This window comes from Schistocerca americana, chromosome 5 (assembly GCF_021461395.2).
Source record: "Schistocerca americana isolate TAMUIC-IGC-003095 chromosome 5, iqSchAmer2.1, whole genome shotgun sequence".
In the NCBI taxonomy this organism is placed as follows: Eukaryota; Metazoa; Arthropoda; class Insecta; order Orthoptera; family Acrididae; genus Schistocerca; species Schistocerca americana.
Window position 1 is genome coordinate 585,265,985 of NC_060123.1, and position 26,434 is coordinate 585,292,418.

Here is a 26,434-nt window from a genome sequence, read left to right on the forward strand (position 1 = left end):
AATGAGCATTACGCAAGAGACTAAACTCTGCTGCTAGTTGTCAAATGTCCCAGTCAGGGTGTTACACTTGCAGTTTTAATTTTTATAGTCCCTGCCTGGCTACCCTTACCTATCTCACCTTTTGTATTGTACATCATTGTCACTCTCAGCATCACTGTGTTTTCTGTGTCACACACCAGATGACCGGCCAGTGCCTCGTCTCCATATTCAGCCTGCTCTTTGGTGACAAGATGCTGTCCCTGGGCCTTAACACGACCAGCGCTGCCGTCGTCATGAACACCATGATGGCAGTCATGCAGTTCTCTGGTGAGTGTATTACTTGCTTCGAACACTACTGCAGATCTTACTTGCCGACTACGTCTGCAGACTATCCATCCCAAAGACGATACCTAAATACAGAATTCTTGAAATTACAAATCATCAAATCTATAATCTTCAAAATTCAGCTGTTATAGGTGTGAATTTCTTTACACAGTTCGTTCAGAATAATTCTCACCCCTCACTGGTGAATATTTGGCTTTTTGGAACAATTAATGCTTTGTCATTGGGTTCTTGCTGAATAAGCATGGCAAGCTGCCCAACATCACGTGTTTTGTGATGTAGCCATTAAAAGAGGAATGTACACTGAAGATATTTACTGGTAGGGTATTCTAGAAATGAAGAAGTGTAGCGCAGTGGAACACCTTCGGCTGGGACCACTGACAGGAACAGCCAGCAAGTTTATTTGCGGCTGCAGCCATGTCACATACCGTGAGCTTGATGCACAACCAAGACTTTTCTCTCTGTCATGTAGAAAATAATGAAAATTAGGTCAGCGTTTGAGACGTAGCCTGAATGGGACAATGGGACGGACAGAAAGACATGTGAAAACCTGCCTAAGGTTTTCAAAGCCCTTAAAGACTCGTCTGCATCGGATATCGTGACCGGAGATAACATGCATGGTATCTTTGACGTCTGGAAACAAAGAATCGATCCGTAGAATGGCGTTGCTTGTTTTCTACGAGGCTTATCACCACTGAAAACCGTGACAAATACTTTTCAGGATGACGAAGAGGCTATTCTGTGCGGTTTTCTGGAACTCTACCATACCGTCAATAGAGAGCGATTCACTGAAGCATTGCAGAACCCAGAGAAGCTGTCAGGGGAAAGAAGCAGCACTATTTCTATGCGTTCTTGCGGTTCATATCTGAAATATTATGAGGATACTTACCAACATGTACAGTGATTGATAACAATAGTAGTAATTGCAGACGTTAAGAAACCAATATAGTTAATAAGTTACATGATGGACACTTTTGTGTGATCCAGTAGGATACCATGATCTCACTCAGCTACTACCAGTTTGTAGTTGTGACCATCACGCAACATAATCAATGTTGTCTCTGCATACTTATTGTCATCGTTTCCTAATCCCTACACATATAATTAACAACGAAAACATACAGGGCAGTCACCATTCAGAGTACATACATTAGTGGAGGGCCGATGTACTTCTTAGTTACACCATAACATCTCCAGTTACACTATTTTCTGATGTTTTCAGATAAATAATGGCAGTCATACTTCTACGGCCCTTTCTCGCGACAGCATCCTATGCAACACTTTAAGTCCTGCTGACTTTATCAAACGTTCAAATGAAACTCGTTGTTAAATAAACTGTTTCGATATAGCCACAAATAATGGACAGACAACAAGTGAATCATATACGGCTGACGATTATCAAAAGTATGTAATGGCAAAAGCCAGGAACATGTACGTTTCAAGCAAGAACGGATCCTAATGTTACATATATTAAATATTTTTCTATTAAACAATTAATTTATCACAGCCAGAAACAACTTGGTGAAACATTTTTGTATAATACCTTTTCGGCCGTAAGTACAGAGGCGTTATTCAATATTTAAATAATACCATTTTTACTCGTTTCATTGTACTGCGGAGGCAAAAATCGGAATGTGTCCTTTCTTAAGCTTATGTAAATTCGTACCAGCGCACAACTTAACTTACGTATATTGTGAACAGTCAAAATCAGCTGATGTGTAACATTTCCATTGATGGGATGGCTGTAAGGGTACGTTGCGCAAGCTAGGGAAAAATTACCATGTCATGTACTTCAGCTATTTTAAGTATGTTCTGCTTAAGAGAGCGTATGGAGTACATGAAATGATTACATTTACAGATCAAAAGCACAAGGGGTTCGGAAGTACCAGGTATCGATCCATGCCGAAACACCCATTTTAGTATGCGGTGCAGCTTCCACAGGTGGCAATGCAGGTGCAGACTCTGGTATGAAGTACACTACTGGCCATTAAAATTGCTACATCACGAAGATGACGTGCTACAGACGCGAAATTTAACAGACAGGAAGAAGATGCTGTGATTAGCTTTTCAGAGCATTCACACAAGGTTCGCGCCGGTGGCGACACCTGCAACGTGCTGACATGAGGAAAGTTTCCAACCGATTTCTCATACACAAACAGCACTTGACCGGCGTTGCCTGGCGAAACGTTGTCGTGATGCCTCGTGTAAGGAGGAGAAATGCGTACCATCATGTTTCCGACTTTGATAAAGGTGGGATTGTAGCCTATCGCGATTGCGGTTTATCGTATCGCGACATTGCTGCTCGCGTTGGCCGAGATCCAATGACTGTTAGCAGAATATGGGATCGGTGGGTTGAGGAGGGTAATACGGAACGCCGTGCTGCATCCCAACGGCCTCGTATCACTAGCAGTCGAGATGACAGGCATCTTATCCGCATTACTGCAACGGATCGTGCAGCCAAGTCTCGATCCCTGAGTCAACAGATGGGGACGTTTGCAAGACAACAACCATCTGCACGAACAGTTCGACGAAGGTTGTAGCCGCATGGACTATCAGCTCAGAGGCCATGGCTGCGGTTACCCTTGACGCTGCATCACAGATGCCTGCGATGGTGTACTCAGCGTCGAACCTGGGTGCACGAATGGCAAAACCTTATTTTTTCGGATGAATTCAGGTTCTGTTTCCAGCGTCATGATGGTCGCATCCATGTCTGGCGAAATCGCGGTGAACTCACATTGGAGGCGTGTATTCGTCATCGCCATACTGGCGTATCACCCGGCGTGATGATATGGGGTGCCATTGGTTACACGTCTCGGTCACCTCTTCTTCGCATTGACGATACTTTGAACAGTGGACGTTACAGTTCAGATGTGTTACGACCCGTGGCTCTACCCTTCATTCGATCCGTGTGAAACCCTACATTTCAGCAGGATAATGCACGACCGCATGTTGCAGGTCCTGTACGGGCCTTTCTGGGTACTGAAAATGTTCGACTGCTGCCCTGGCCAGCACATTCTCCAGATCTATCACCAACTGAAAACGTCTGGTCAATGGTGGCCGAGCAACTGGCTCGTCACAATACTCCAATCATTACTCTTGATGAACTGTGGTATCATGTTGAAGCTGCATGGGCAGCTGTACCTGTACGTGCCATCCAAGCTCTGTTTGACTCAATGCCCAGGCGTATCAAGGCCGTTACTACGGCCAGAGGATGATGTTCTGAGTACTGATTTCTCAGGACCTATGCACCCAAACTGCGTGAAAACGTAATCACATGTCAGTTCTAGTATGATATATTTGTCCAATGAATACCCGTATATCATCTGCATTTCTTCTTGGTGTAGCAATTTTAATGGCCAGTAGAGTAGATCGTGCAGACTGTGAATACTGTCCTGGGTTACTTTATTCCACACCTGATCGACCTGCTCACATAGTTCAGTTAGAGTTGTTGGTTGACGAGTCGCACGAGTAACTTCTCGTCCCATCCTATCCCACATGTGCTGGTTGGAGACAAGTCCGGAGACGTTGCTGGCCAGAGAAGTTGCCGCACATCATGAAAAGCACGTTTAGTTTCATGAACAGTGTGTGGGTAAGCATTATCCTCGTGGAACAACATATTACCTTCTTGTTGCAAGAACGGCTAAAGAACTGGTCTAATAACATTCTGCACTTACCGAAAGCTGATTAATGTCCCATCCAGAAACGCCAAAGGTGAACGAGAGCTGTAACTTATCACACGCCAGACCATAAGACCTGGGTTGGGACCAGTGTGTCTTGGAAAAGTGCACTTTAAGAGATATCGCTCACTATGCTTCTTGTGGTACATGCAAGGGATCATCAGTTGCGCGTAACTGTCTGCTTTCATCGGTGAACACCATGGCACGCCAATACAGCCTTGCACGTCGATGCTGTGGCGTGAGTGGAAGACTGGCTAGAGGTGTCTGTGCCCATGGTTCCACTGCTAATAACCGGTTTCTAACAGCTCGTGTTGACACGTCTGGGCTCACAAGCCCTCTTATCTGTGCTGTGACAGCTGTACCATCTGCCACCGCTGACTTTACAATACGACGATCCTGGCGGCGTCTGTGGTACGTGGACGTCCAGAACCTTGTCTATGGGTGTCAGAATGTTCACGTGACCACTGATCATTGCATCGTCGCACAACTGTCGCAGCACGTCCACCTTGTGTGGAAGTTCTCCGAATGGACCATCCTGCCACTCGGACAGCCACAATTTGACACCTTTCAAACTCTCTCAGTTGTCTGTAGGAAGCACGAGAGTGTCTCTTTGACATGATTGCCCGCTTGCTTCACATTTGCAGCACGCTGATTCTTGTGGCTATGAGCATTCCTTATTATAGGATACACACAGGCTGTACTCTGGTAGCTTTTCCACTACGCTATCTGTTGGTGGACTGCATTGAAACCATTATCAGTACATCTGCTATCTCCCAGGTGGCGCATGCTGTCATTGGATCAAAATCGACGTCATCTTTCCAGGTGTACTAATTTTTTTCCGGCACTGTGTATCTGAAGATGAGGTATGAATTTCGAAATAAGCTGTATGAACATTTTTGACATTGACTGGTAGTGGACTATAGTTGCCTTTTCTTAAAACTGTTTATTCTGCAGGTATGGCAAACCTAATCCTAAACATTTAATATTCTTGGCAACACAGAAGACATTTCGAAAGCGAAATAATAGTTGAAGCGTTGGACTCTATTTAGCTCCAAGAAACTTAACTGACGCTTAAAGTAATTCAGTGAAACAATGGATTCATGAAATTGTATCACCACATACGTTTATGAGCGTTGAATTGTTCGAGTTGCTTAGAAATTCGTTTCTTATTTGTGGTATTCCCGCATCCCTCATGAAACCCAAAATTAAGGCTGGTGTTTCGTTTTGGATTATCATATTTCAGGCTTCTTTAAATATAGCCCTCCGAAGTGTTGTCCTCTGTGTCTCGTGTGTCACTTACTGATAATAAGTAAAAAAACTGAGACTGTGATATAATCTAAAAATTCAGATCTAATTTTTAGCAGAATGACAAATGAGGACATCATGAAAGCACTGCGTAACACAATTTTGATTCTTTTATGGGAGGAGAGTTAATCGTCTCATTTGTTAAAGGAAATTTTCCTGCCAACAGTCACGAGAGCCAGGTCCAAGAAGCAAAATGAGTCGATATTTCAGCGGTCCACCTGTTCACCATTTTCAGGAGAAAGCTGCTGCTGAGTCACGCTGTAAACTGATGCTAAGGCTGAAAATCGACGTTCCATATATTGTTGCACATACCGTACACGGCACATGCATCGCCCATCACAATTACGCCACAAAACTGGGCTGCTGGCGCCACCCCTACCAGAACACCGGCCCCGACGCTGTGTTTTGATGCGTGATACTACAGGTTTCCACGCCATACTAGAAGGAAAACCCTTGCCTTTATTAACCAGAGTTCCTCACAACCTAATTTTAATTGCTTCTTCATAATCATTGTTGTAAAAACCGGAATTACAGCAACTATTAGAGGGACATCAAATTTTATCCTGTATCTCTTGTTTAAACAATTTTTCAGCCTCGTATGACGGCCATGTTTCACGTCCCTGTCCCAAACTTTGCGAATGTGACGGTTATGTAAATATTCCCACAATGACACTGAATGTCGTAAATGTCAGGCTTCCTAAGTTCCAAACTATCTTTCACAGATACATTCAGTTCTGTAGTGACTTTTGCAGCTGCCGTCACAATCCTCTTCAATGACCGTCAGTCACAACCATTTCACACAGTTTTGTTTGCGTTGTGAGTCAGCATATGACGTTTCTCTGCTTTCCTTCTACGTGGTATAAATCTTCGGTATGGTGCCTCTTGCAATATCAGATACTTCGGCTACCTTGGTAACGGAAGCAGCCATCATTCGAGCACCAACTATTTGGTCACGTTCGAATTCAAGTAGCTCTGATATAATGCACTGAAAACTACACAGAACGCTCTTCTAACACTGACGATTGACACTTGGAACGTATTGAGGACTTTTGACAGGAGCAGTCCGTGATCAAATACTACAGCGCGACCTGCAGGCTCGGCTAGCATTTATATTTATGTATTTCTCGCCGAATTTGCAATTTTTTGTCCACCATCTGTAAGCTCCTCCCCATGCACCTCCGGGAATAGATCGCGAAAATTCCGAATCGTGTTGAACTTAGGATCATGCAGCAACCCGAGAAGACGACCAACAATGTTTGTGATAGTTTTAGACATTGTGTTTGCCTGTTACAAAATAAATTTTGTTGCTGCTTGTCACCTGTAACGATTTTCTTTTATTTATTTCCTAGAGGACGCGTTTTTGGAAGTGATTCTCATTTCAAGTGCGTTCCTCGTGTTTTATGCAGTTATACATGATGATGTGTGAGCTGCTGCATTAATCTGTTCATAAATAATTATAGATCTTTACTAATAACTAATGACGAATTTGGAAAACAAACAGTTCTTACTTACTGTTTTCTTGCAGTTATGTTAAGCAGAAACTGACATATTTTAAACATCAGTCACACATTTTGCGGAGCACTGTGCACGTTGCAAAACAGAACAGTGCGATAACCATCACAAAGATATTTTATACATAGTCAATGCAGATAATGGAGTCAGCAAGGCATACGGCCACCACCTACAAATGGCAATGCCACAACTCATATAAAAATGCTGACGACATACAACAATGGGTAAAGGAGAGGAAGTACAAGAGTCAACAGAGATGATGCTACATATCGTCTACAGAACCCTACAATAGGACTTAACAGATACCAATGATTCGCCATATTATCCTGTTTCCTTCTCTTTGCTTTTTCCTTCCCTCCTGTTGATTCATAATTTCTCCCCCCGCCTTCCCCCGCCCCCCAAGCTCTTGCCCCTTCCACGGAAAAGTTGGGTCACATGAGGCGACTTGTTCACGTCCCCCTTAAATGTCCGAATTTGGCTTATGTGGGTTATCGATGGGTGGGTGGGGTGCTGCAATTTAACATTAACTGGCGATTTCATCTCTATTACCTGGTAAGAGCCATTATACCGCGACCAAAACTTCTTCGTTTTCCCCTTCTGCACATAAGGAGTCGGTAACATAGCCCATTAACCCACAAGGTACTTGGATCCTTTCCTTTTTCTCTAAAGTCTTCATATTCATTTTTTGTACTTGCCTCGAGGTAAGTTTCACTCACCTAGCGAAATCCTTTAATGATGAGATGTCTACTTGTGGTGGGGATTTGCAAAACTCCAAGGGCGACTGCATCTTGAGTTCAAGAATTACTGCATCCAAGGATAATCCTTGGTCAAAAACGGGTAATACGTAACGATTCCTTGCTGATGTTTGTGTCAGGGTTCTAGGATGTGCAACCCTACCATTTGGGAGGGTTTATCAGCTTCTGGTAACCTCTGTAGTTTAACTTTCTGGTGGTTAAGATCTGCTCACAGAACACTTTTTTTGTGTAACGATCCACTTCCTGTCTATGCGTCATCACCAATGATTCTGTGCTATGCTTCTATCCATTCCCTTTGATTCAGGTGTCTCACTAAAATCGAATCATATGCTTGCAACAACATTTCATTACTCAAGCTCTGCAGTACCACTAACTGTGGTACAATTCTTGTCGTTCGTTACAATACTCCATCCTCTGTAGAGAACTGCTGTTGTTTAGCAATCCGCTGACAGTCCAGGCAACACTTTGTGTTGCCCTCCATTCACTTATACTGTGCATTCCAAACCATATATCTTATGGCTGAGTCCATCTGCATTAGTGTGCGACATTCCCATTTGATGTACTACCTCGTAATCAAATTTTCTTAACCACACAGCCCATCTCGACAATCTACTCGTTGGATCTTTAAGTTCTAAAAGCCGCTTAAGACTGCGTGATCAGTTATCATGTTAAATCCTCTGCTATACAGATAAGAACGAAAGTACCCAATTCCAAAAATCACTGTGAGCATTTCCTTCTCTGTAATGGTGTAATTTCGTTCAGCATTACTGAGCTGCCATGAAGTGTAGCCAGTAGTGTGTTCCTATCCATCTACGTCCTGACTCAAAAGAACTCCTAGCGCAAAATCGCTCGAATCACGAGAAAGAATAATTTTTACAAAATCGAGATAGAACAAAACGGGACGACATGTTAGTAGATCTTTCCACTTCTGGAACTCCGCCTCACACTCTGCTGTCCAATGAAACCTCACACGTTTCCGTAGCAACTGAGTGAGAGGTATTATAATATCTGCAAATTGTGGAACATAAGTACAGCAAAAATTTGCGAGTACCAAATAAGATTGCAATTCGTTTACCTTGATGGGTGTTGGAAAATTTTGAATGGCCTCAAGTAGCTTTGTATCTGTACGAATTCCGTCCTGCCCTATATTGTAACCCAAATACCAAATTTCTTTCATTACAGAATGACATTCCTCTAAACTCTACCGTAATCGTACTGTGTGCAGACGATCAAACACTTCATGCAACATCTCCACAACTTCTGGAATATCCTTTGAATACACAATTAAGTGGTCCAGGTACAAAATGGACTGTTTTGGTTTTAATCCGTGCAAAACATTATCTAAAATACGCTGAAAGTTTACCAGAGCTTGTTAAGTCCAAGAGGCTTGCAGCAAAACTAAAAGTGTCCAGTCGGCACTGAGATTGCAGTTTTCGATCGGCCCTCCGGCATTTCTTCTAACTGGTGGTAACCACTACTGGAATCCAGTGTTGCGAAATACCAATGCTGACTCAAGTTGTCCAATCTGTCTCTTATATTAGGCATGGGATACATTTCTGACAACACTTTCTGGTTCTGAAACCTGTAGTCACAACAGAAACGATATGCTTTTCCACCATCTCGTGACTTTTTCTTACAATTACTATGGGAACAGGCTAGGGACTACAGCTAGATTGTATGATGCCATTCTCAATAGCTGACCTATGAACTCTTTCATAATCAGCTGTAAATGCCTTAGAACTCAATACGGTCGTTTGCAGTCAGGTGCTTCACTTCCAGAGGGAATTTCATGCTGAACAAGCGGTGTTGTGGGTAATGGACGCGACGGATTAAATAATACCACATACTCACTCAATAGTTTTTCCTCTAATGCTCTATCCTGGGTTTCAACATGCGCTATCTTGCTCCTTAGCATTGACTAGTCGACAGAACCCCCCCCCCCCCCCCCCGGCACTGTGTGACGTGCTGTAAGATTTGTTCTCATGTAACACTCCTAAATTCGCAGCCAGGTTACCCTGTGGCAACTTTATTTCCTCAGGGCCAATATTGTCAATACTGCCAGGCACAGCCCTCATACCGTCTACCTCCCGAACGTAGGATGTGCTACATCACAGAAAACAACTGACTGCATCTAGTACTTCGTTGTCCACCAAAGGTTCAACGGTACACACCGAGTTCACTGGCAGGTCAATACCAAATTCAACCCGGACTATCTTTCCTGTACCTTTCGGCATGCTACTCCACGAGCTGACCTTAAGGGAACCTGTACGCAGTTTAATTGGTTTCTCTTGGCCATAGGGCGTACTTTGCGACAGTGAAGGTATTCCGAATGCAGAGCCTAGCTGAAACAAAGTTCCATCCAGTTCTACCGTATGCCGCTACATATCAATTATGACGCGATGTGCAGCCAGGAAATCGAGTCCAAGAATAACGTCATACCTACTGCGAACCACGGGGAGAACTTCTGCATCCATTTGGAAGTTAACCTCCCCCACTCGGAACTTCAGCACTACAGAACTGAGTGAAATTACGCGCCCTCCACCTACGGCTCTTAACGTCCAGCGTGGTTCACTTAACCTGTTTGCCGAAAATGCTTGCTTACTTGCAACCAATACCTGACAACTGGTATCCAACATCATTTTACTTAATTTATCCCCCACACAGCCGGTCATAAAAAATGTCGGACACAGCTTTCTTTCATGCGCTAACTCTCAGTGGGGGCGTGACGCAGTGAACACCCTGCTCCCTGCGCCGTTTAACTGCTACGCATAGGATTTACCCTGTGACTGAAACTTCCATTGTTGCTCCATTGTTGCCAGTCCGAGTGACCAAATTTCTTACAACACCTGCAACGTTGCTGTCTGTAATTTCTTTGTACACGACCCCTTAGTCCACACCGAAAACAATTTATGTCCATACTAAACACTGTCCAATGTTCATGTGATCTAGCCAATGACTCAGTTTTCTCTAATGATAATGCAGTATCCATTGCTTCAGAACTTAAGAAATTCCAACCGAACATTTCTTGGCATTTCTGGTTGTAACCCCATCTGCTCTGCTCTGCGTCTCACAAAATTACCTAGCTAACTCTATCATCATCCACGAGCTCGTTGGTACATACATTGATTTTACGAATATGGTCAGCAGAACATGCGATCGAAACATCCTGCTTACGAAAAATTCTAATAAGTTGATCTCGACAATATCTTGCCAAGTTCTTGTTCCGATATCTCTCTGTTACCCCTTCCTGAAAATCCTCAAATGGTTTTGCCTCCCTCAGATTCTCACTACAAATAACATTTGCTCTAACATCTCGTGTTAACTTCAATCTAGCAACACGTAATAATTGCTCCTTTACTCCATCCTCCCAATTTGGCCGCTGTAGCCATATTGTCAAATGGTTCAAATGGCTCTGAGCACTATGGGACTCAACATCTGAGGTCATCAGTCCCCTAGAACTTAGGACTACTTAAACCTAACTAACCTAAAGACATCACACACATCCATGCCCGAGGCAGAATTCGAAGCTGCGACCGTAGCAGTCACGCGGTTCCGGACTGAAGTGCCTAGAACCGCACAGCCACCGCGGCCGGCGCCAAATTGTCAAAAAACGTTAAATCATCTTGTCCCTGTTTCCCCGAGAATGGGATAACCAATTCCACAGCAGTACCATCCAGAATGAGTGACTATTCCCTCTCTGCTAATCTGAGTTCATTTGCGTCTATCTGTAATTTACCTGCCTGAACCCTAAGTTGATCAGTATCGTCGGCGGCTAAAAGTTCCTTTGCCACGACTATAATTTAATCAAGAGAAAAGAGTACCCAAGGAATACAAAAGTGATCGAGGCGAAAGACAGAAAACGGACAACCCAACTGGCTCGAAATCAAAATAATTGAAATGGGCAGTTACTTTCTCTGTTGCGTGGCACACGGTCGCTGTAAGTGTTCCACCGTGCTGACTCCTAACAGGACTGGAGAGTAGGTCGGTCCTCCACGATGCCTCAGCAGCCTTCCTGACACCTATGTAAACAGGCACAGGATTCCAGTGCCAGTCGCCAGATTCTAACATAGGTTCTCTGCTGGGCGTGAGGAAGGGGATAGCGGGGGTGCGTCTACGGATGGCCCTTGATGACAGGATAACAGCGTTTATTGACCTGCTGCAGTATATTGGTTGTTGGCCCACTTGGAGAGGTACGCCTCTGTTCGTAATAATCTCGGCAGTGAAGAAGGTGGCCGGCGGACACTCACTTGTGGACTCGTTGATGAGACTGTAGCTGCGCTGCCGTAGCTGTAATCTGCTGCTTCCCCAGCTACGGCTTTCGTGGGTCGTACTGCGGCGGCTGGAACCACGCGCCAAGAGCTTCTGCTGTGATCGCGGATGGGGGCCTGGGCGGCGGCGGCAGTGGGGGAGTTATATGCCATGTGTCAGCGACCCCTAGCCCCAGCGGCTCTAGCCCCAGTTGTGGAGGCACCGTTCCAGGATGATGGCGATAGAGTGTTACCACAACACACCCCAGACGATGACTCCTATTGCAGGTGGCTGCCTGCTGACGGCGTCCGACGATAGTGACGGTGATGACTGCAGCGGCGACGTCACTCTAGAAATATTATACACATACGAGGTGCATTCGAGTTCTAAGGCCTCCGATTTTTTTCTCTGGACTGGAAAGAGATAGAGACATGCGCATTGTTTTAAAATGAGGCCGCGGTCATTCTCAATACGTCCCAGAGATGGCAGCACCGTACGGCAGATGGAATTTTACCGCCAGCGGCGAGAATGAGAACTGTTTTAAATACTTAAAATGGCGACGTTTTCCTTACTTGAACAGCGTGCAATCATTCGTTTTCTGAATTTGCGTGGTGTGAAACCAATTGAAATTCATCGACAGTTGATGGAGACATGTGGTGATGGAGTTATGGATGTGTCGAAAGTGCGTTCGTGGGTGCGACAGTTTAATGAAGGCAGAACATCGTGTGACAACAAACCGAAACAACCTCAGGCTCGCACAAGCCGGTCTGATGACGTGATCGAGAAAGTGGAGAGAATTGTTTTGGGGGATCGCCGAATTACTGTTGAACAAATCGCCTCCAGAGTTGGCATTTCTGTGGGTTCTGTGCACACAGTCCTGGATGACGACCTGAAAACGCGAAAAGTGTCATCCAGGTGGGTGCCACGAATGCTGACGGACGACCACATGGCTGCCCGTGTGGCATGTTGCCAAGCAATGTTGACGCGCAACACAGCATGAATGGGACTTTCTTTCGTCGGTTGTGACAATGGATGAGACGTGGATGCCATTTTTCAATCCAGAAACAAAGCGCCAGTCAGATCAATGGAAGCACACAGGTTCATCACCACCAAAAAAATTTCGGGTAACCGCCAGTGCTGAAAAAATGATGGTGTCCATGTTCTGGGACAGCGAGGGCGTAATCCTTACCCATTGCTTTCCAAAGGGCACTACGGAAACAGGTGCATCCTACGAAAATGTTTTGAAGAACAAATTCCTTCCTGCACTGCAACAAAAACGTCCGGGAAGGGCTGAGCGTGTGCTGTTTCACCAAGTCAACGCACCCGCACATCGAGCTTACGTTACGCAACAGTTTCTTCGTGATAACAACTTTGAAGTGCTTCCTCATGCTCCCTACTCACCTGACCTGGCTCCTAGTGACTTTTGGCTTTTTCTAACAATGAAAGACACTCTCCGTGGCACATTCACCAGCCGTGCTGCTATTGCCTCAGCGATTTTCCAGTGGTCAAAACAGACTGCTAAAGAAGCCTTCGCCGCTGCCATGGAATCAAGGCGTCAGCGTTGTGAAAAATGTGTACGTCTGCAGGGCGATTACGTCGAGAAGTAACGCCAGTTTTATCGATTTCGGGAGAGTAGTTAATCAGAAAAAAAATTGGAGGCCTTAGAACTTGAATGCACCTCGTATATAGTTTTCGGCCAGAGGCGCTCGATCGCCTGAAAGCCCCAAACTGATCAGGCTACATAAAACAATAACTAAAAGTGACACCTTGATCACGCACAACGGCCCCCTGTGTTGTCGCTGTAAAGGGATTAACTTGAGCACCGGAACAAAACTGAAGTGATAAGTCACAACTGTCGATTGCCAAAATAACACAGTCCAAATAGCAGTTCATAAAAAGCCCAAATACCAGTAAGGTCGTAATCCGTTAATAGTTACACGGTGCTTGGCGACACAGCTTCCTGTAAAGTGAACAGACGCCAGCTGTACGGCCGCGGCTCTACCGCTGACAACGTCTATTGGATAGCGACGCTTCTGCGCATCTCTTTCTTCGAGCCCAGGGACGATACTAAATAAGCACTGTCAACAAAATTGCTTGTGGAGTTTAATCAGAATTCTTCACTGTTTCAACATACTTGTTGATGAATACCGCCACAAACTGAGTAGTATGTACACTTCTTACGTAGAAATTTTTAAATGTATCTTTATCTTTTTCAGGTCTTATGATGGGGCCATTACTGAAGAAATTCAGCACGCGTCGAGTAGCTTTCAGCGGGGGCTGCCTTATAGTGGCTGGAGTCCTTCTCACCAGTTTCGCCAACTCTTTCATCCACATCATTATCACCTACAGCATCTTCATAGGTCAGTGACTCCTTCTGTGTACTTTGTTAAAACTCCTTCTGTACTGTTATCCTCATTCTTTGCAGTCATTTCTGCCCGTTCATCTTTGCTTGTCTCCCTTTGTCTTTGTCTGTTTAATTTCTTATTTCCTGTCTTTTCTGTCAGCCTAATTTCTCAGTGTTTGCCTGTACTATCCTGAAGTAACTGTTAACCACGCCATTTGAAATACAATACGCTGTAATGAGTGTCATTGTACGTGCTGCGATTTCGTATGACTAGCAAACCAAAACCAGAAGAACAAAATACTAAGTGTGTTGGACCACTTTTAATCTTGCATATGTGAACCCACCTTTAGTCTGTCGACTGTTTCAGATTCACTTACCGGAGGGATTCGTCAACAGATACACAGAAGTGCCAAAGAAACTGGTATTGGCAACCTTATTCAAGTGCAGAGATACGTAAACAGGCAGAATACGGCACTGCGGTTTGCAACGCCCATATAAGACAACATGTGTCTGACGCAGTTGTTCGATAGGTTACTGCTATTAGAATGCCAGGTTATCAAGACATAAGCGAGTTTGAAGGTGGTGTTACGGTTGACGCACAAGTGATGGCACACAGCACCTCCAAGGTAGCGATGAAGTGGAGATTTTCCCGTACGACAATTTCACTAGTTTACCGTGAATATTAGGAATCCGATAATACATCAAATCTCCGACGTAGCTGTGGCCCTAAAACGGTCCTGCAAGAACGTGACTAACGACGGCAGAAGAAAATCGTTCAACGTAACAGAAATACAACCCTTTCGCAAAATGCTGCGTGTTTCAATGCAGGGCCATCGACAACTGTCATCGTGCGAGCCATTCAACGAAACATTATCAGTATGAGCTTTCGGAGCCGAAGGCACATTCATGTACCCTTGATGACTGCACGCCATAAAGCTTCACGCCTCGCCTCGGCCCGCCAACACCGGCATTGGATGGTTGATGTCTGGACACATGTTGCCTGGTCGGACGAGTCTCGCTACAAACAGTATCGAAAGGATGAGCGACATCCTTAGAGCATAACTGTACGGCGACGATATTCTACTCGCCGTTTAGTTCCCTTTCACCGAAACCCATCGTGAGCTTACATTTCACCAAGATAATGCTCCCTCGCACACGGCGAGAACTTTGACTGCATATCTTCGTGCTTGCCAAACTCTACCTTGGCCAGCAAGCTCGCCGTATCTCTCCCTAACTGAGGGCTTTTCGAAGGCCCTCCATCCAGCTGAAGATTTTGACGATATAACTCTCCAATTGGATATATTCTGGCACGATATCCATCACGAGGATATCCGCCAACTCTTGTCAATAAATGTCAACCCGAATAGCGCCTTGTACATGGACCGGAGGTGGACCAAAGCATACTGACTTTCTCAATTTCTAAAGCTCTTTCTCTTTAAGAAATAATCTGATTTTTATGAAATTATAATACTGTGTTTGTCTGTACATGTAAGTCACATCTACCAATTTCTGACCCATTCGGGTAATTCCTTTCTTGTGTGTCGTTATCATTTTTTGAAAATGTACTTTGTTCACCCCCAAATCGCGTGAGCTCAACAGAGCAACGGAAAACCTTCAAACCCATTCTTGCTACAAGACTGTACCCTCCATTTCGCATATCTAACGCTGGTCTTGGTATACTGTTCTTTTGCACATGTGCGTGATTTCCACCGATCTTGCAAGTCCTTTACTTACATAAAAAAATGGTACGTAAATCTTTGTTCTTAGTACTGGCGTGTTTGTCCAGTGTGTACGATACTTTTCCGGTATTTTACACTCATGAACAATGTGAGGGTGTGTTCAAGAGTGAGCCAGGATAGTTCCTCTGAAAGGGCGCGGCATATTTCCTTCCCCATCCTTCCGTAATCCGAGCTTGTGTTCCGTCTCTAATGACCTTGTTGTCGACGGCACGTGAAACACAAACCTCCTGTCTCTCCCTTCAATAGTGAGCATTATTAATCCAAAGGCGAATCGATTAGTTCATTTTTTTAGGTGACTGTGATTTCGACACGACGTATTGTACGTTAAGGTTACAATTGACTGCAGGAAGTGCGAGTTGCGCGTGAAGAGTAAATCTGAATGAGGCCACATCGGGATGCTTGGCGTGCGGGGTACTACATCTCTTGTAGCTTCATGGATTTTCACGTGCCTCCGGATCAAAGTTATGCCTGTATGATGAGTACGTTAATACGGTGTAAACCATCGCCCATAGTGTCAACTGCCTTGAGGAACACGTTCTTCATCTCCATCGTCTACACGCACACTCCGAGAGCCACCATACATTGCGTGAGCACTACTAACTGTTCTCGTTCCTGTTCCATTCGGCAAAAGCAACGAGGAAAAACCGCCTGTCTGTATGCCTCGGAATGAGCCTAATTTTTCTTGTGTTCATTGACAGCAGTAGAATCGTTATGCAGTCAGCCACAGATACCAAATGGTTCATATGGCTCTGAGCACTATGGGACTTAGCATCTGAGGCCATCAGGCCCCTTGACTTAGAGCTATTTAAACCTAACTAACCTAAGGACATCCCACACATCCATGCCCGAGGCAGGATTCGAACCTGCGACCGTTGCAGCAGCTCGGTTTCAGACTGAAGTGCCTAGAACCGCTCGGCCACAAATACCAGATCTCCAAATTTTCTTAACAGTGTTTCTCGAAAAGAACGTTGTCTATTCTCTAAGGATTCTCATTTGAGTTCAGGGAGCATTTCCGTTGTACTCGCGTGTTGATCGAACCTACCGCTGACAACTTTAGCATCACGCTTTTAAACTGCTTCGATGTCCTCCTTTAATCCGATCTGTCTGTCTGCGAATCACTCGAGAAGTACTCAAGAGTGCGTCATACTAGTGTCTTATCGGCGGTTTCTTTGATGGACTTTCCTAGAATTCTCCCAATAAATGTAAGTGGACCATTCGCCTTCACCACTCCATATCACTTTGCAACGTTATTCCTAGACATTTAATCGATGTGGCTGTATCAGTCAGCAAACAAGGGACACTATATTCCAACAGGACTGTTTTTCCTGCCTACCAGCTTTACCGCATATTTTTCTTACTCTTAGAGCAAGCTTCCATTCATCCAACCAAATACATATTCTGTCTATGTCACAGGGTATCCACCTATAGTTCATGACGACACTTCCCTGTACACTGCAGCATCATCAGCAAACAATCGCAATTTTATGCTCACCCTATCCGTCAGATCATTTATGTATGCAGAGAAAAGGAGCGGTCCTGTCTTATTTCCCTGAGTCATACATAACGAGACCTTTGCTTCTAATCAAGACTCGCCGTCTGTTACGTAAGGCATTTTGGAGCCACTCACGTATTTAAGAGCCTATTCCGTGAGTCAGCAGTGCAGTGCCATGTCAAACGCTTTCTGGAGATCTAGGAATTTGCATTCTACCTGTTGCCCTTCATAATTTGTTAGCAGGTTATCGCACGAGCAAAGCACAAGCTGACTTTCACACAACGGATGCTCTCTAAATCCGTGTTGATTTGTGGCAAGAAGCTTTTCTCCCTTTCTCAAGGAAACCTGCTCAGGAATCTGCACCAAACCAGCGTCTTAGTCTGTAATTTTGCGGGTCCGCTCTTTTTCCCTCCACACAGAAGTCACCTGCACTTTTATCCAGTCTCTTTGCACTTCGCACTGTGAGACAGATTCACAATAAATATAAGCCGACTAAGGGGACAATGCCTTAAAGGTCTCTCTGTGAAAACGATTTAGGATTACATCGAAGCTGGCGACTTCTTTCTTTACAACTATGTAAGCAAGTTCCCAACGCCTGGGAAGTCTATTCGTATGACCTCTATACGGGAGACCAAGCGACGGCAAAACAATGGTATTCTGCAGGACCCTCCTTCATGACTGATTTTTTAAATGTGATATTTAAAACTCCAGCTTTCTCTTTGCTGCCTTCTATGGCCAAAATACACTGGTCTATGAGTGACTGAACAGAAGCCTTCGATCCGCTTAGTGATTTTACGTAGGACTAGAGTTGTACCTCGTTCTCGGTAAGACCCCTAGGCCACCCTTAACTACCATGGGTTTGCAACAGATGATAAAAGGGTCACTCTGCAGAACTACTCGCCAACCAGTGCTGTTCAACTAAAAGTCGGGCAAGGAATGCCTTATTATCCAGAAAAATCTCATAACTATACAGAGCCAAGGAGCTAAGACAGGATGATGATGAAAAAGTACCCAGGCACAAATGAATGCACATTAATATGGAATTATTATTATTCTCGTGACAGAAACATACATAGAGGCTCAGTTACCATGTAATTTAGTCTTTGAACGAAATTGGGCAATTTACAGTCTATTTTGTGTCACTTGAGGGAGACTTTCTGCAATACATGAGGCTGGACACAGTCGACTCTGAAGCATGTGCTTGGACAGCCTGGACTTCTCCAGAATCACACTTAATACTGTTTTGTGTACTGTTGCTCCATCTTGCCAAATTAATACCCACGCCTGACCTCAGCGTATTCAAAGATTTTCAGGTCATTCATTCCTCCTCATGTCCTGGAGGCAGAATTCCAGAAACTTTTTCCCAATCAGAGGGAAGGGGAGTTTTACCACTCCAAACTTCCAGCCTGAGATTTTCATCACTGGTAGTAAGTACCTTTGATATTCTAAGGAACCTCTTCCTTGACTTTAGTCGCTGCGAATGCGGTTTATGCCCATAAAGGCGATGGGTTTGTTCTTCTTCCACTTTCTTTCGTTTCTTATTCACAGGAGTTTCTCTTTTTGAGAATATTCTTGAAACGCTGTAAATCCATTCGACGGGAGTAGAACTCAAACAACCTGCTATTTTTCTGCAGGTGTCGTTGAGACCTACGTCTAACTGTTTGGCATGTGATGAATTATACTAAACAGGACAAGCCTACTCTGCTGCAGAATAGGCTAATGTAAGGGAAAGGTTGATTGCCCCACTGTGATCTAACCAATTTTCTTAGCAAATTCTTTCTGGTGAAAACTTTCAACTTGTTATTCCTGCAGTGTCTCTTGAAAGTAAGCGATCTGCCTAGCGTCACTCCTAGGTATGTGGTATTGTAGCTGTGTTGTAACTTATCTACTGACCATACTGTATCAATTGGAGCTAACACGCTTCGTTGAGGAAGACCGTTTTTCTGTAGTTTCCATCGACGGCACTGCCCTTGAAAGTCAACGAAGAACCTACTGTTTTGCACAATTGCTGCCACTAGCCTAGTTGGGCTAAAGCCCTTGGTCATATTGTATACCTTGAGTAGCAGTAGCTGGTGGTTGACAGTGTCATAGGCCGCTAATAACTCGACAAATATCATCCATGTCATCTTAAGAGCTTCAAACCCATCTTCAGTGAACTGCGTAAGATTCAGCAGTTGTCTAGTGCAGATTATACAAGGACGAGAACCATCTTATTGAGGTATTAGCAGGGGGTGAAATACAGGCAAGAAGTAATTCAAGATCATTCTTTCCAGCAGTTTGTACAGATGGCAGAGTAACGAAACTGAAATTCTTTGCATTGTTTCCTTCTTTACCAGGTTTCAGCAAAACAATATTGAATGTGTGCAACCATCACCTTTATAGCGGACTGAAATCTGTTTGGGACACTTTCAGTGAGATGTCTCAATGTTAACCGCAACCAAATATTTTTCAAGAGCCGAAACGAGAGAAGATTGTGATGTTGGACGCTAGGGTATGCTGGAGCGAAGTTGACGTTATCACTGTTTCGGGGGATTATCATTGGGTGCAAATTAGGATTATTGGAAGGCCAGTCAGTTTCAGGAATGTTGTTTCCACATACCATTTCCTCACAGATGCTTTATGACAGGGTGCACTGTCATGCTGACAAAGACCATCATCGTCTCTGAACTGTTCCTCCGCTGCAATCAATACACAGTGCTGTTAAATGTACACATACCATTCTTCAATCAGCATTTTCTTAAGAGCATTAAGGGACTACATATTTACCACTAAAATCATCCCCAATGCGTAACGCCCCCTCCTATATTCACCATTGTTAGTACATGACAGTGACTAACGCTCTCCAGGCATTCTTCAAAGCCAAACCATTCCATTGGAATGCGACAGGGTATAGCGTGATTCATTACTTAAAATCACTAGTTTCAAGTCATTCACTGTCGAAACGCACCGTTCTTAGAACACCTCAGCTTGTCTTAGCACTGAGTACAGAAATGTTGACTTATGAGGAGCTGCTCGACCATTCTTACCTATTTTTTAAACTCCCTACAAACAGTCATTGTGCTAGCTATACTACTGGTAGCGCTTCGGAACTCACGAGTGATTCCTGCGACTAATTCATGCCCTTTTTTTACAACCGTCTTTCGCAGCGCTTGATGCTTCCTGTACGTCAGTAAATGAGGTCTTCCTGGTCTTCGCTTAACTATAGTTTATCCATCGCGTGCCCACTTGACAATCACGTCATGAACAGTCGACTTGGAGAACTTCACTTGTGGACCGTTCCAAGTGTAGAAATGTCCATGATGGATTTGTTACTAAGGTGATATCCAATAACAAGTCAACATTCGAATTCACTGTTCTTATCTGCCAACTCACTCTGCCCTTACTGCATCTACGTTGACAACATACTACTCCCGCCACTCTTACACTGGCGGGTCTTTCTCTCGCGACATCTAGTGGTCAATCCCCCATTACGTAGCGGAGTCCTAATACTATTATCAGATATTGTACACTTAGGTGACAAAATGCTTGCTCTACCTCCTAATACCGTGTCGGCTCTCCTTTCGCTGGGCGTAGTGCATAAACTCGACGTGGTATGTGCTCAACAAGTCGTTGGAAGTCCCCAGCAGAAATACGGAGCCATGTTGGCTCTATAGCCGTTCTTAATTGCGGAAGTGTTGCCGGTGCAGGATTTTGTTCACGAACTACCTTTCGATTATGTCTGATATATGTTCGATGGGGTTCATGTCGTACGGTTTGGGTAACCAAATCATTCGCTCGAATTCTCCAGAATGTTCTTGAAACCTATCACGACCAGTTTTGGACTGGGGACATGGGGCATTGACACCCATAAAAATTACATCGTGGTTTCGGAACGTGACATCCACTAATGGATACATAAGGTCTGCAAGCAGCGGAACATAACCATTTCCACTTGGACCATAGGACCAAATTCATTCCATGTAAACACAGCCTGAACCATTGCGCAGCCACGTTGACAGGTCCATGGCTCTTACCAACTGAAATCTGGACTCATCTGTTCGAGCCACGGTTTCCCAGTTGTCTAGGGTCCAACAGGTATGATCACGAGCCTAGGAGAGGCGCAGCAGCTGGTGCCACGCTGTTAACAAATACTCGGGTCGGTGGTCTGCTGCCATAGGGGATCACCGCCAAATTTCGCTCCATTGTCCGAAAGGATACGTTCGTGGTACGTTCCACATTGATTTCTGCCATTATTTCACAGTGTTGCTTGAATGTTAGCACTGACAACTGTGCGCAAACGCCGTTGGGTGAAGGCCGTCAGCCGCTGAATTGTCCATGGTGAGAAGTAATGCCTGAAAATTTGCTAATCTCGGCACACTCTTGACACTGTGGACCTCTGAATACTGAATTGCCTAACAATTTCCAAAATGGAATGTCCCATGTGTTAGCTCCAACTACCATTCCAACTCTGTTAATTCCCGTCGTGTGGCCACAACCGCGTCGGAAACCTTTTCACATGAATCACCCGAGTACAAATGACAGTTCCACTAATGCACTGTCCTCTTTTACCTTGCGTACCGCCATCTGTATTTGTCCACATCGCTATCCCATGACATAATAGTTTTGCATGAATCGTTAGTGTTCAGTCCTATCTTCTGTGTGTGTTCAATAAGTAATTGTGCTGGTATATAACATTGTTTCAAGCGGTTGCTAATGTGGCATCAATGATGAGAATCCTTTGTTATGTTAGCGAATTCGTGTACTCCTTCTCCCTTCTACGCTGGTGGAGCTCACTTGTGCCCAGCAAGACTAAAGTGGCGAGATAACTGTTACAGAGGCAGTGATGGAGACTAGCGACTTGAGTCACCTAGCATACGGCGATTGCGAGCTGGGAAATTACGTCATAGGAACCTCTGGCGAGATGAAAGCGAGTTATCTGTTTGTGTATGTCGTAAAATTCGATACAATGAGCGATATGAGTCGGTGAAAACAGCACTTAGATATGTTTACTCGTTCTGGTAATATTTTTGGTAACTTGTTTTAGCTCCACAGCTTACGGAGTACACGAGTAGTCGCCTAGCAATTGCCGAAGGCAGCAATATTGTCGTGGGCGCAGTAACACAGGCACGAGTCTTTCGCAACATGGGAAAAGCCTCCTTGAACAGATGGTACATTGGTACATACGTCAAGACCCAAACTCGAAGAGGTAACTGACAGAGAAAGATTGTTGTGTATAAGAGTTGTTAACATGTGATGAAATGGAGTTCCTGGAATGCCTGCAATCTGCTGTCACGAACTAACGATACAGGAAACTATTGTCCAATAATGATTATCTGTATTATCTGTTGCTTCATCTATGGCACACCATAGGCGTCCTGTTGCTTCAACAAGACACAGCGTCATGCTACTGCCCCCCCCCCCCCCCCCTATAGTATTTTAGAACACGCCATTGCTCCTGAGACGTTTCAGAATACTTAATGAAAGGCTCCATCGTCTGACGGTAACTGTGCTATCACTGTCAAATGATTTGAGTCGCATTGACAGATATTGTTTATGTCATAGACGCGATGTTCATGCCTTGGACCCCGACTCGACTGATCTATTCGAGTTACTATGGGTGGTTGAGTGGTCATGGATCACAATCGTTCTCCAACATCTGTCAGTGTACAGAAGACATTAGGTGCTATATTTCTACAGACGGATGTCTGCAATTTTATTGCTCTTTTCTTTCCATCGGTTGAGGATTTCATCAGTCCTCTGAATAGACTGATATGGCCTGATACGACTCATTGCCTTATATCAGTCACTCAGAATAGCACACAATGTCCTTAGTTATGTGTTGAATATATTACAGTCACTGGCTTTTCCGTAACTTTTTGTATCTGCAGCTCCCACTAATATAATGGACGTTATTATTGACATCCAAACAGACGTCAATCCATCACATCCCTTTCATTAGTCAAGTTTCCCACCTGATTTTTACCTCGTAAATTTTGCATTGGGCTTCCTCATTCCACGACCAATCAATTCACCTAAATATTTATGACACCACATCTTAAATGTTTCAAATTTCTTCGTTTCTGTTTTCTGACAGTCACTGGTTCACTTCTGTATAATGCTGTGCTCCAGGCGTACATTCTCAGAATCTTATTCATTAAATTAAAGCCTGTGACTGACAGCAGTAGACATTTTTAGCGATAAAGTCCCCCATTCCCTACGCTAGTCTGCTCCATTCGTCCACTTTTCTCCTTGCGAGGGCCGCGCGGGTTTAGCCGAGCGGTCTAGGGCACTGCAGTCATGGACTGTGCGGCTGGTCCCAGCGGAGGTTCGAGTCCTCCCTCGGGCATGGGTGTGTGTGTTTGTCCATAGGATAATTTAGGTTATGTAGTGTGTAAGCTTAGGGACTGATGACTTTGGCAGTTAAGTCCCATATGATTTCACACACCTCCTTGCGAGCAACTGAAAATGTACCATGACTAATTAACCTAACTGTTAGTGTTTAATCTTAAGAACTACATAACTGTCTTTCTAGTTGCGGGTTTTCAATAAAAGTTTCGTGGAAACTAATACGAAACGATAATGATTGCTCCCATCTCCGGATGCGTGGAAATTGTATGTTGAAGACACGTCTAGTTCAGCGTGACTTATCCTCATCTCACTTTGGACAGGTCTGGGCAGTGGGCTAGTCTCGCCCTCTGGCTTCATTGCAGTCAAATCGTACTTCGTGAAGGCACGAGGGCGCGCAGTCGGCATGTCCATGGCGGGCGGCAACCTGGGTCAGATGGCGATGCCGCACCTGGTGCGTTTCCTGCTGGAGAACTACGGCTTCAGCGGCGCCATGCTCGTTCTAGGAGGTGTGGCCATGCACGGTCCAATGGGCAGCCTCCTCTTCCACCCTCTGGAATGGCACGCCGAGCGCCGACCCGTCGCCAGTGAGCTGAAGCCGCTCAAGGACGATGGCGCTGCGGCGAATGAGCAGCCGACCAAGGTTCTAAAGCCGAGGCGCTTCGCGTCTGTGGCGTCACTAGCCACCTCCGAGTTGGGCGACATGAGCGAAGCCATACCTGTCGATCACAGCAAGTGTCTGCCGCCCACTAGCGAGGAGGACCCAAGCCCCGTCCAACAGAGTGAGTATTGGCGAACATGTTCCAATCTGTGAATTACTAAAACCCTTACGAGCATCCAGCCACATATGGTAGCTGCAATCCTGTCAGATATCGCATAGAACTGCTTGTCAGCTATTGCTTTAGGCGAAGTCGTACTTATATAGTCATTCTGCCAGCTATGATATCGCAGGTCCCCAGTCCGTTACCAAATTAAGCAATATATACGTCATTTCTTCATCATGCTTGCTTCACTGTCGCGAGGGCCAGGTACTGTAGTGAACTGAATGTTGTCGTTATTACAGAGAATGGATTCCAGCCGCCGTGTTCTTTACGTGACCCCTCCGTCCATGTGGTGACAGAATTGTGATGTAATGCAATTATTTATCCAGTTTCGAAAGTGTGATCCGCCATGGCTGATTTCTCTGTATATTCTAGGTCCAAATCCTGTTCGTATTCTTTCCAGTGTTGTTCTACAACGTGCACTGTCTATCTTAAGTAATAGTAACAACTCTCACAAGTAGTGTAATGCATGTAGGACAATCCTCATCTCACTTTGGACAGGTCTGGGCAGTGGGCTAGTCTCGCCCTCTGGCTTCATTGCAGTCAAATCGTACTTCGTGAAGTACGATCATCTTTCACAGACCTCATCAGTTACTGCATTTTACATGTCTCCCTGACGATTAACTTTGTCTCCCTTCTGCAGACAGCTATGCGGCCCTTTCAGACAGTAGGACAAGCATATACACAGTGAACTACAAAAAGTAGCAGTTTAGATATTACCTACTATAACATATGTTTTCTAATTAGAAAAACTATTGTATAGGAAAATCCATACCGACAAATACATAATCAAATATTAGGTTACCATCACTATTAAGATTGATTTCTTACGATGTGATGAAATCCAGATTTGTAATTATATATTTGTAACAATGGAATTGGTTGCGTAAGCACTGGTTAGAATGACTACGTGTATCTGCCAAACAATAACCAAAAGACATAGAGAACGGAAATTTTTGTATATCTGCGAGGTTTCGGCAAATGATGATGAAATTTCTTATATGGAATTGCTATTTTAGTTTATCTTGTGGACCTGCTTTTATTCATTACGAATAACTCTTTATAGTCGGGCTTTCTTAACCATGAAAGATCGTGAAATTATTATTTTTTATTTCGTGCGAACGTCATGTATGTTTTTATCTTAAACTACTAATATTTTTGTATAAAATTATATCTCGTATTTAATCCATCTTAGCTAATGAAAATATCGTGTTTCTACCGGTTCCTTGATCGATTCATTACTTTCATCAACTAGATCATCATCTTGGGAGTCATTTCCCAATGAGCCCATTTGCAACGGGGCTATAGGTACGAAACATACTTCATTTTGAGAAAACTTCACCTCCAGAAACCTAATGATAAAGGAACTGTACGTTGTGAAGAATCTTGTATGTGACTTATACTGAAACTAACTTATAAAAATATAACTTCATAAGCCTCTAACATTCAATATTTCTCGTAAAATGTGCTTCTTTTGCATCTTTTATAGATCTAATAGTGGTTCTTAGAATATGAAATGGTAACATTCATCACAATTTCTTCATCATCATCATCATCATCATCATCATCATAATTTAAGACTGATTATGCCTTTCAGCGTTCAGTCTGGAGCATAGCCCCCTTATAAAATTCCTCCACGATCCCCTATTCAGTGCTAACATTGGTGCCTCTTCTGATGTTAAACCTATTACTTCAAAATCATTCTTAACCGAATCCAGGTACCTTCTCCTTGGTCTGCCCCGACTCCTCCTACCCTCTACTGCTGAACCCATGAGTCTCTTGGGTAACCTTGCTTCTCCCATGCGTGTAACATGATCCCACCAGCTAAGCCAGTTCGCCCTGACTGCTACATCTACAGAGTTCATTCCCAGTTTTTCTTTGATTTCCTCATTGTGG

General features: G+C 44.3%; 1 protein-coding gene across 1 annotated transcript in view; it reads left to right on the forward strand.

Annotated features, from left to right (window-relative positions):
• Positions 1-26,434, forward strand: part of LOC124616558 (monocarboxylate transporter 1-like) — a 67,539-nt gene that overhangs the window by 15,800 nt on the left and 25,305 nt on the right. Inside the window, exons 2-4 of the mRNA XM_047144877.1 lie at positions 180-306; positions 14,035-14,178; positions 24,041-24,499. Of these exons, the coding sequence (XP_047000833.1) occupies positions 180-306; positions 14,035-14,178; positions 24,041-24,499 (730 nt within the window). The remainder of the gene's footprint in view (positions 1-179; positions 307-14,034; positions 14,179-24,040; positions 24,500-26,434) is intronic.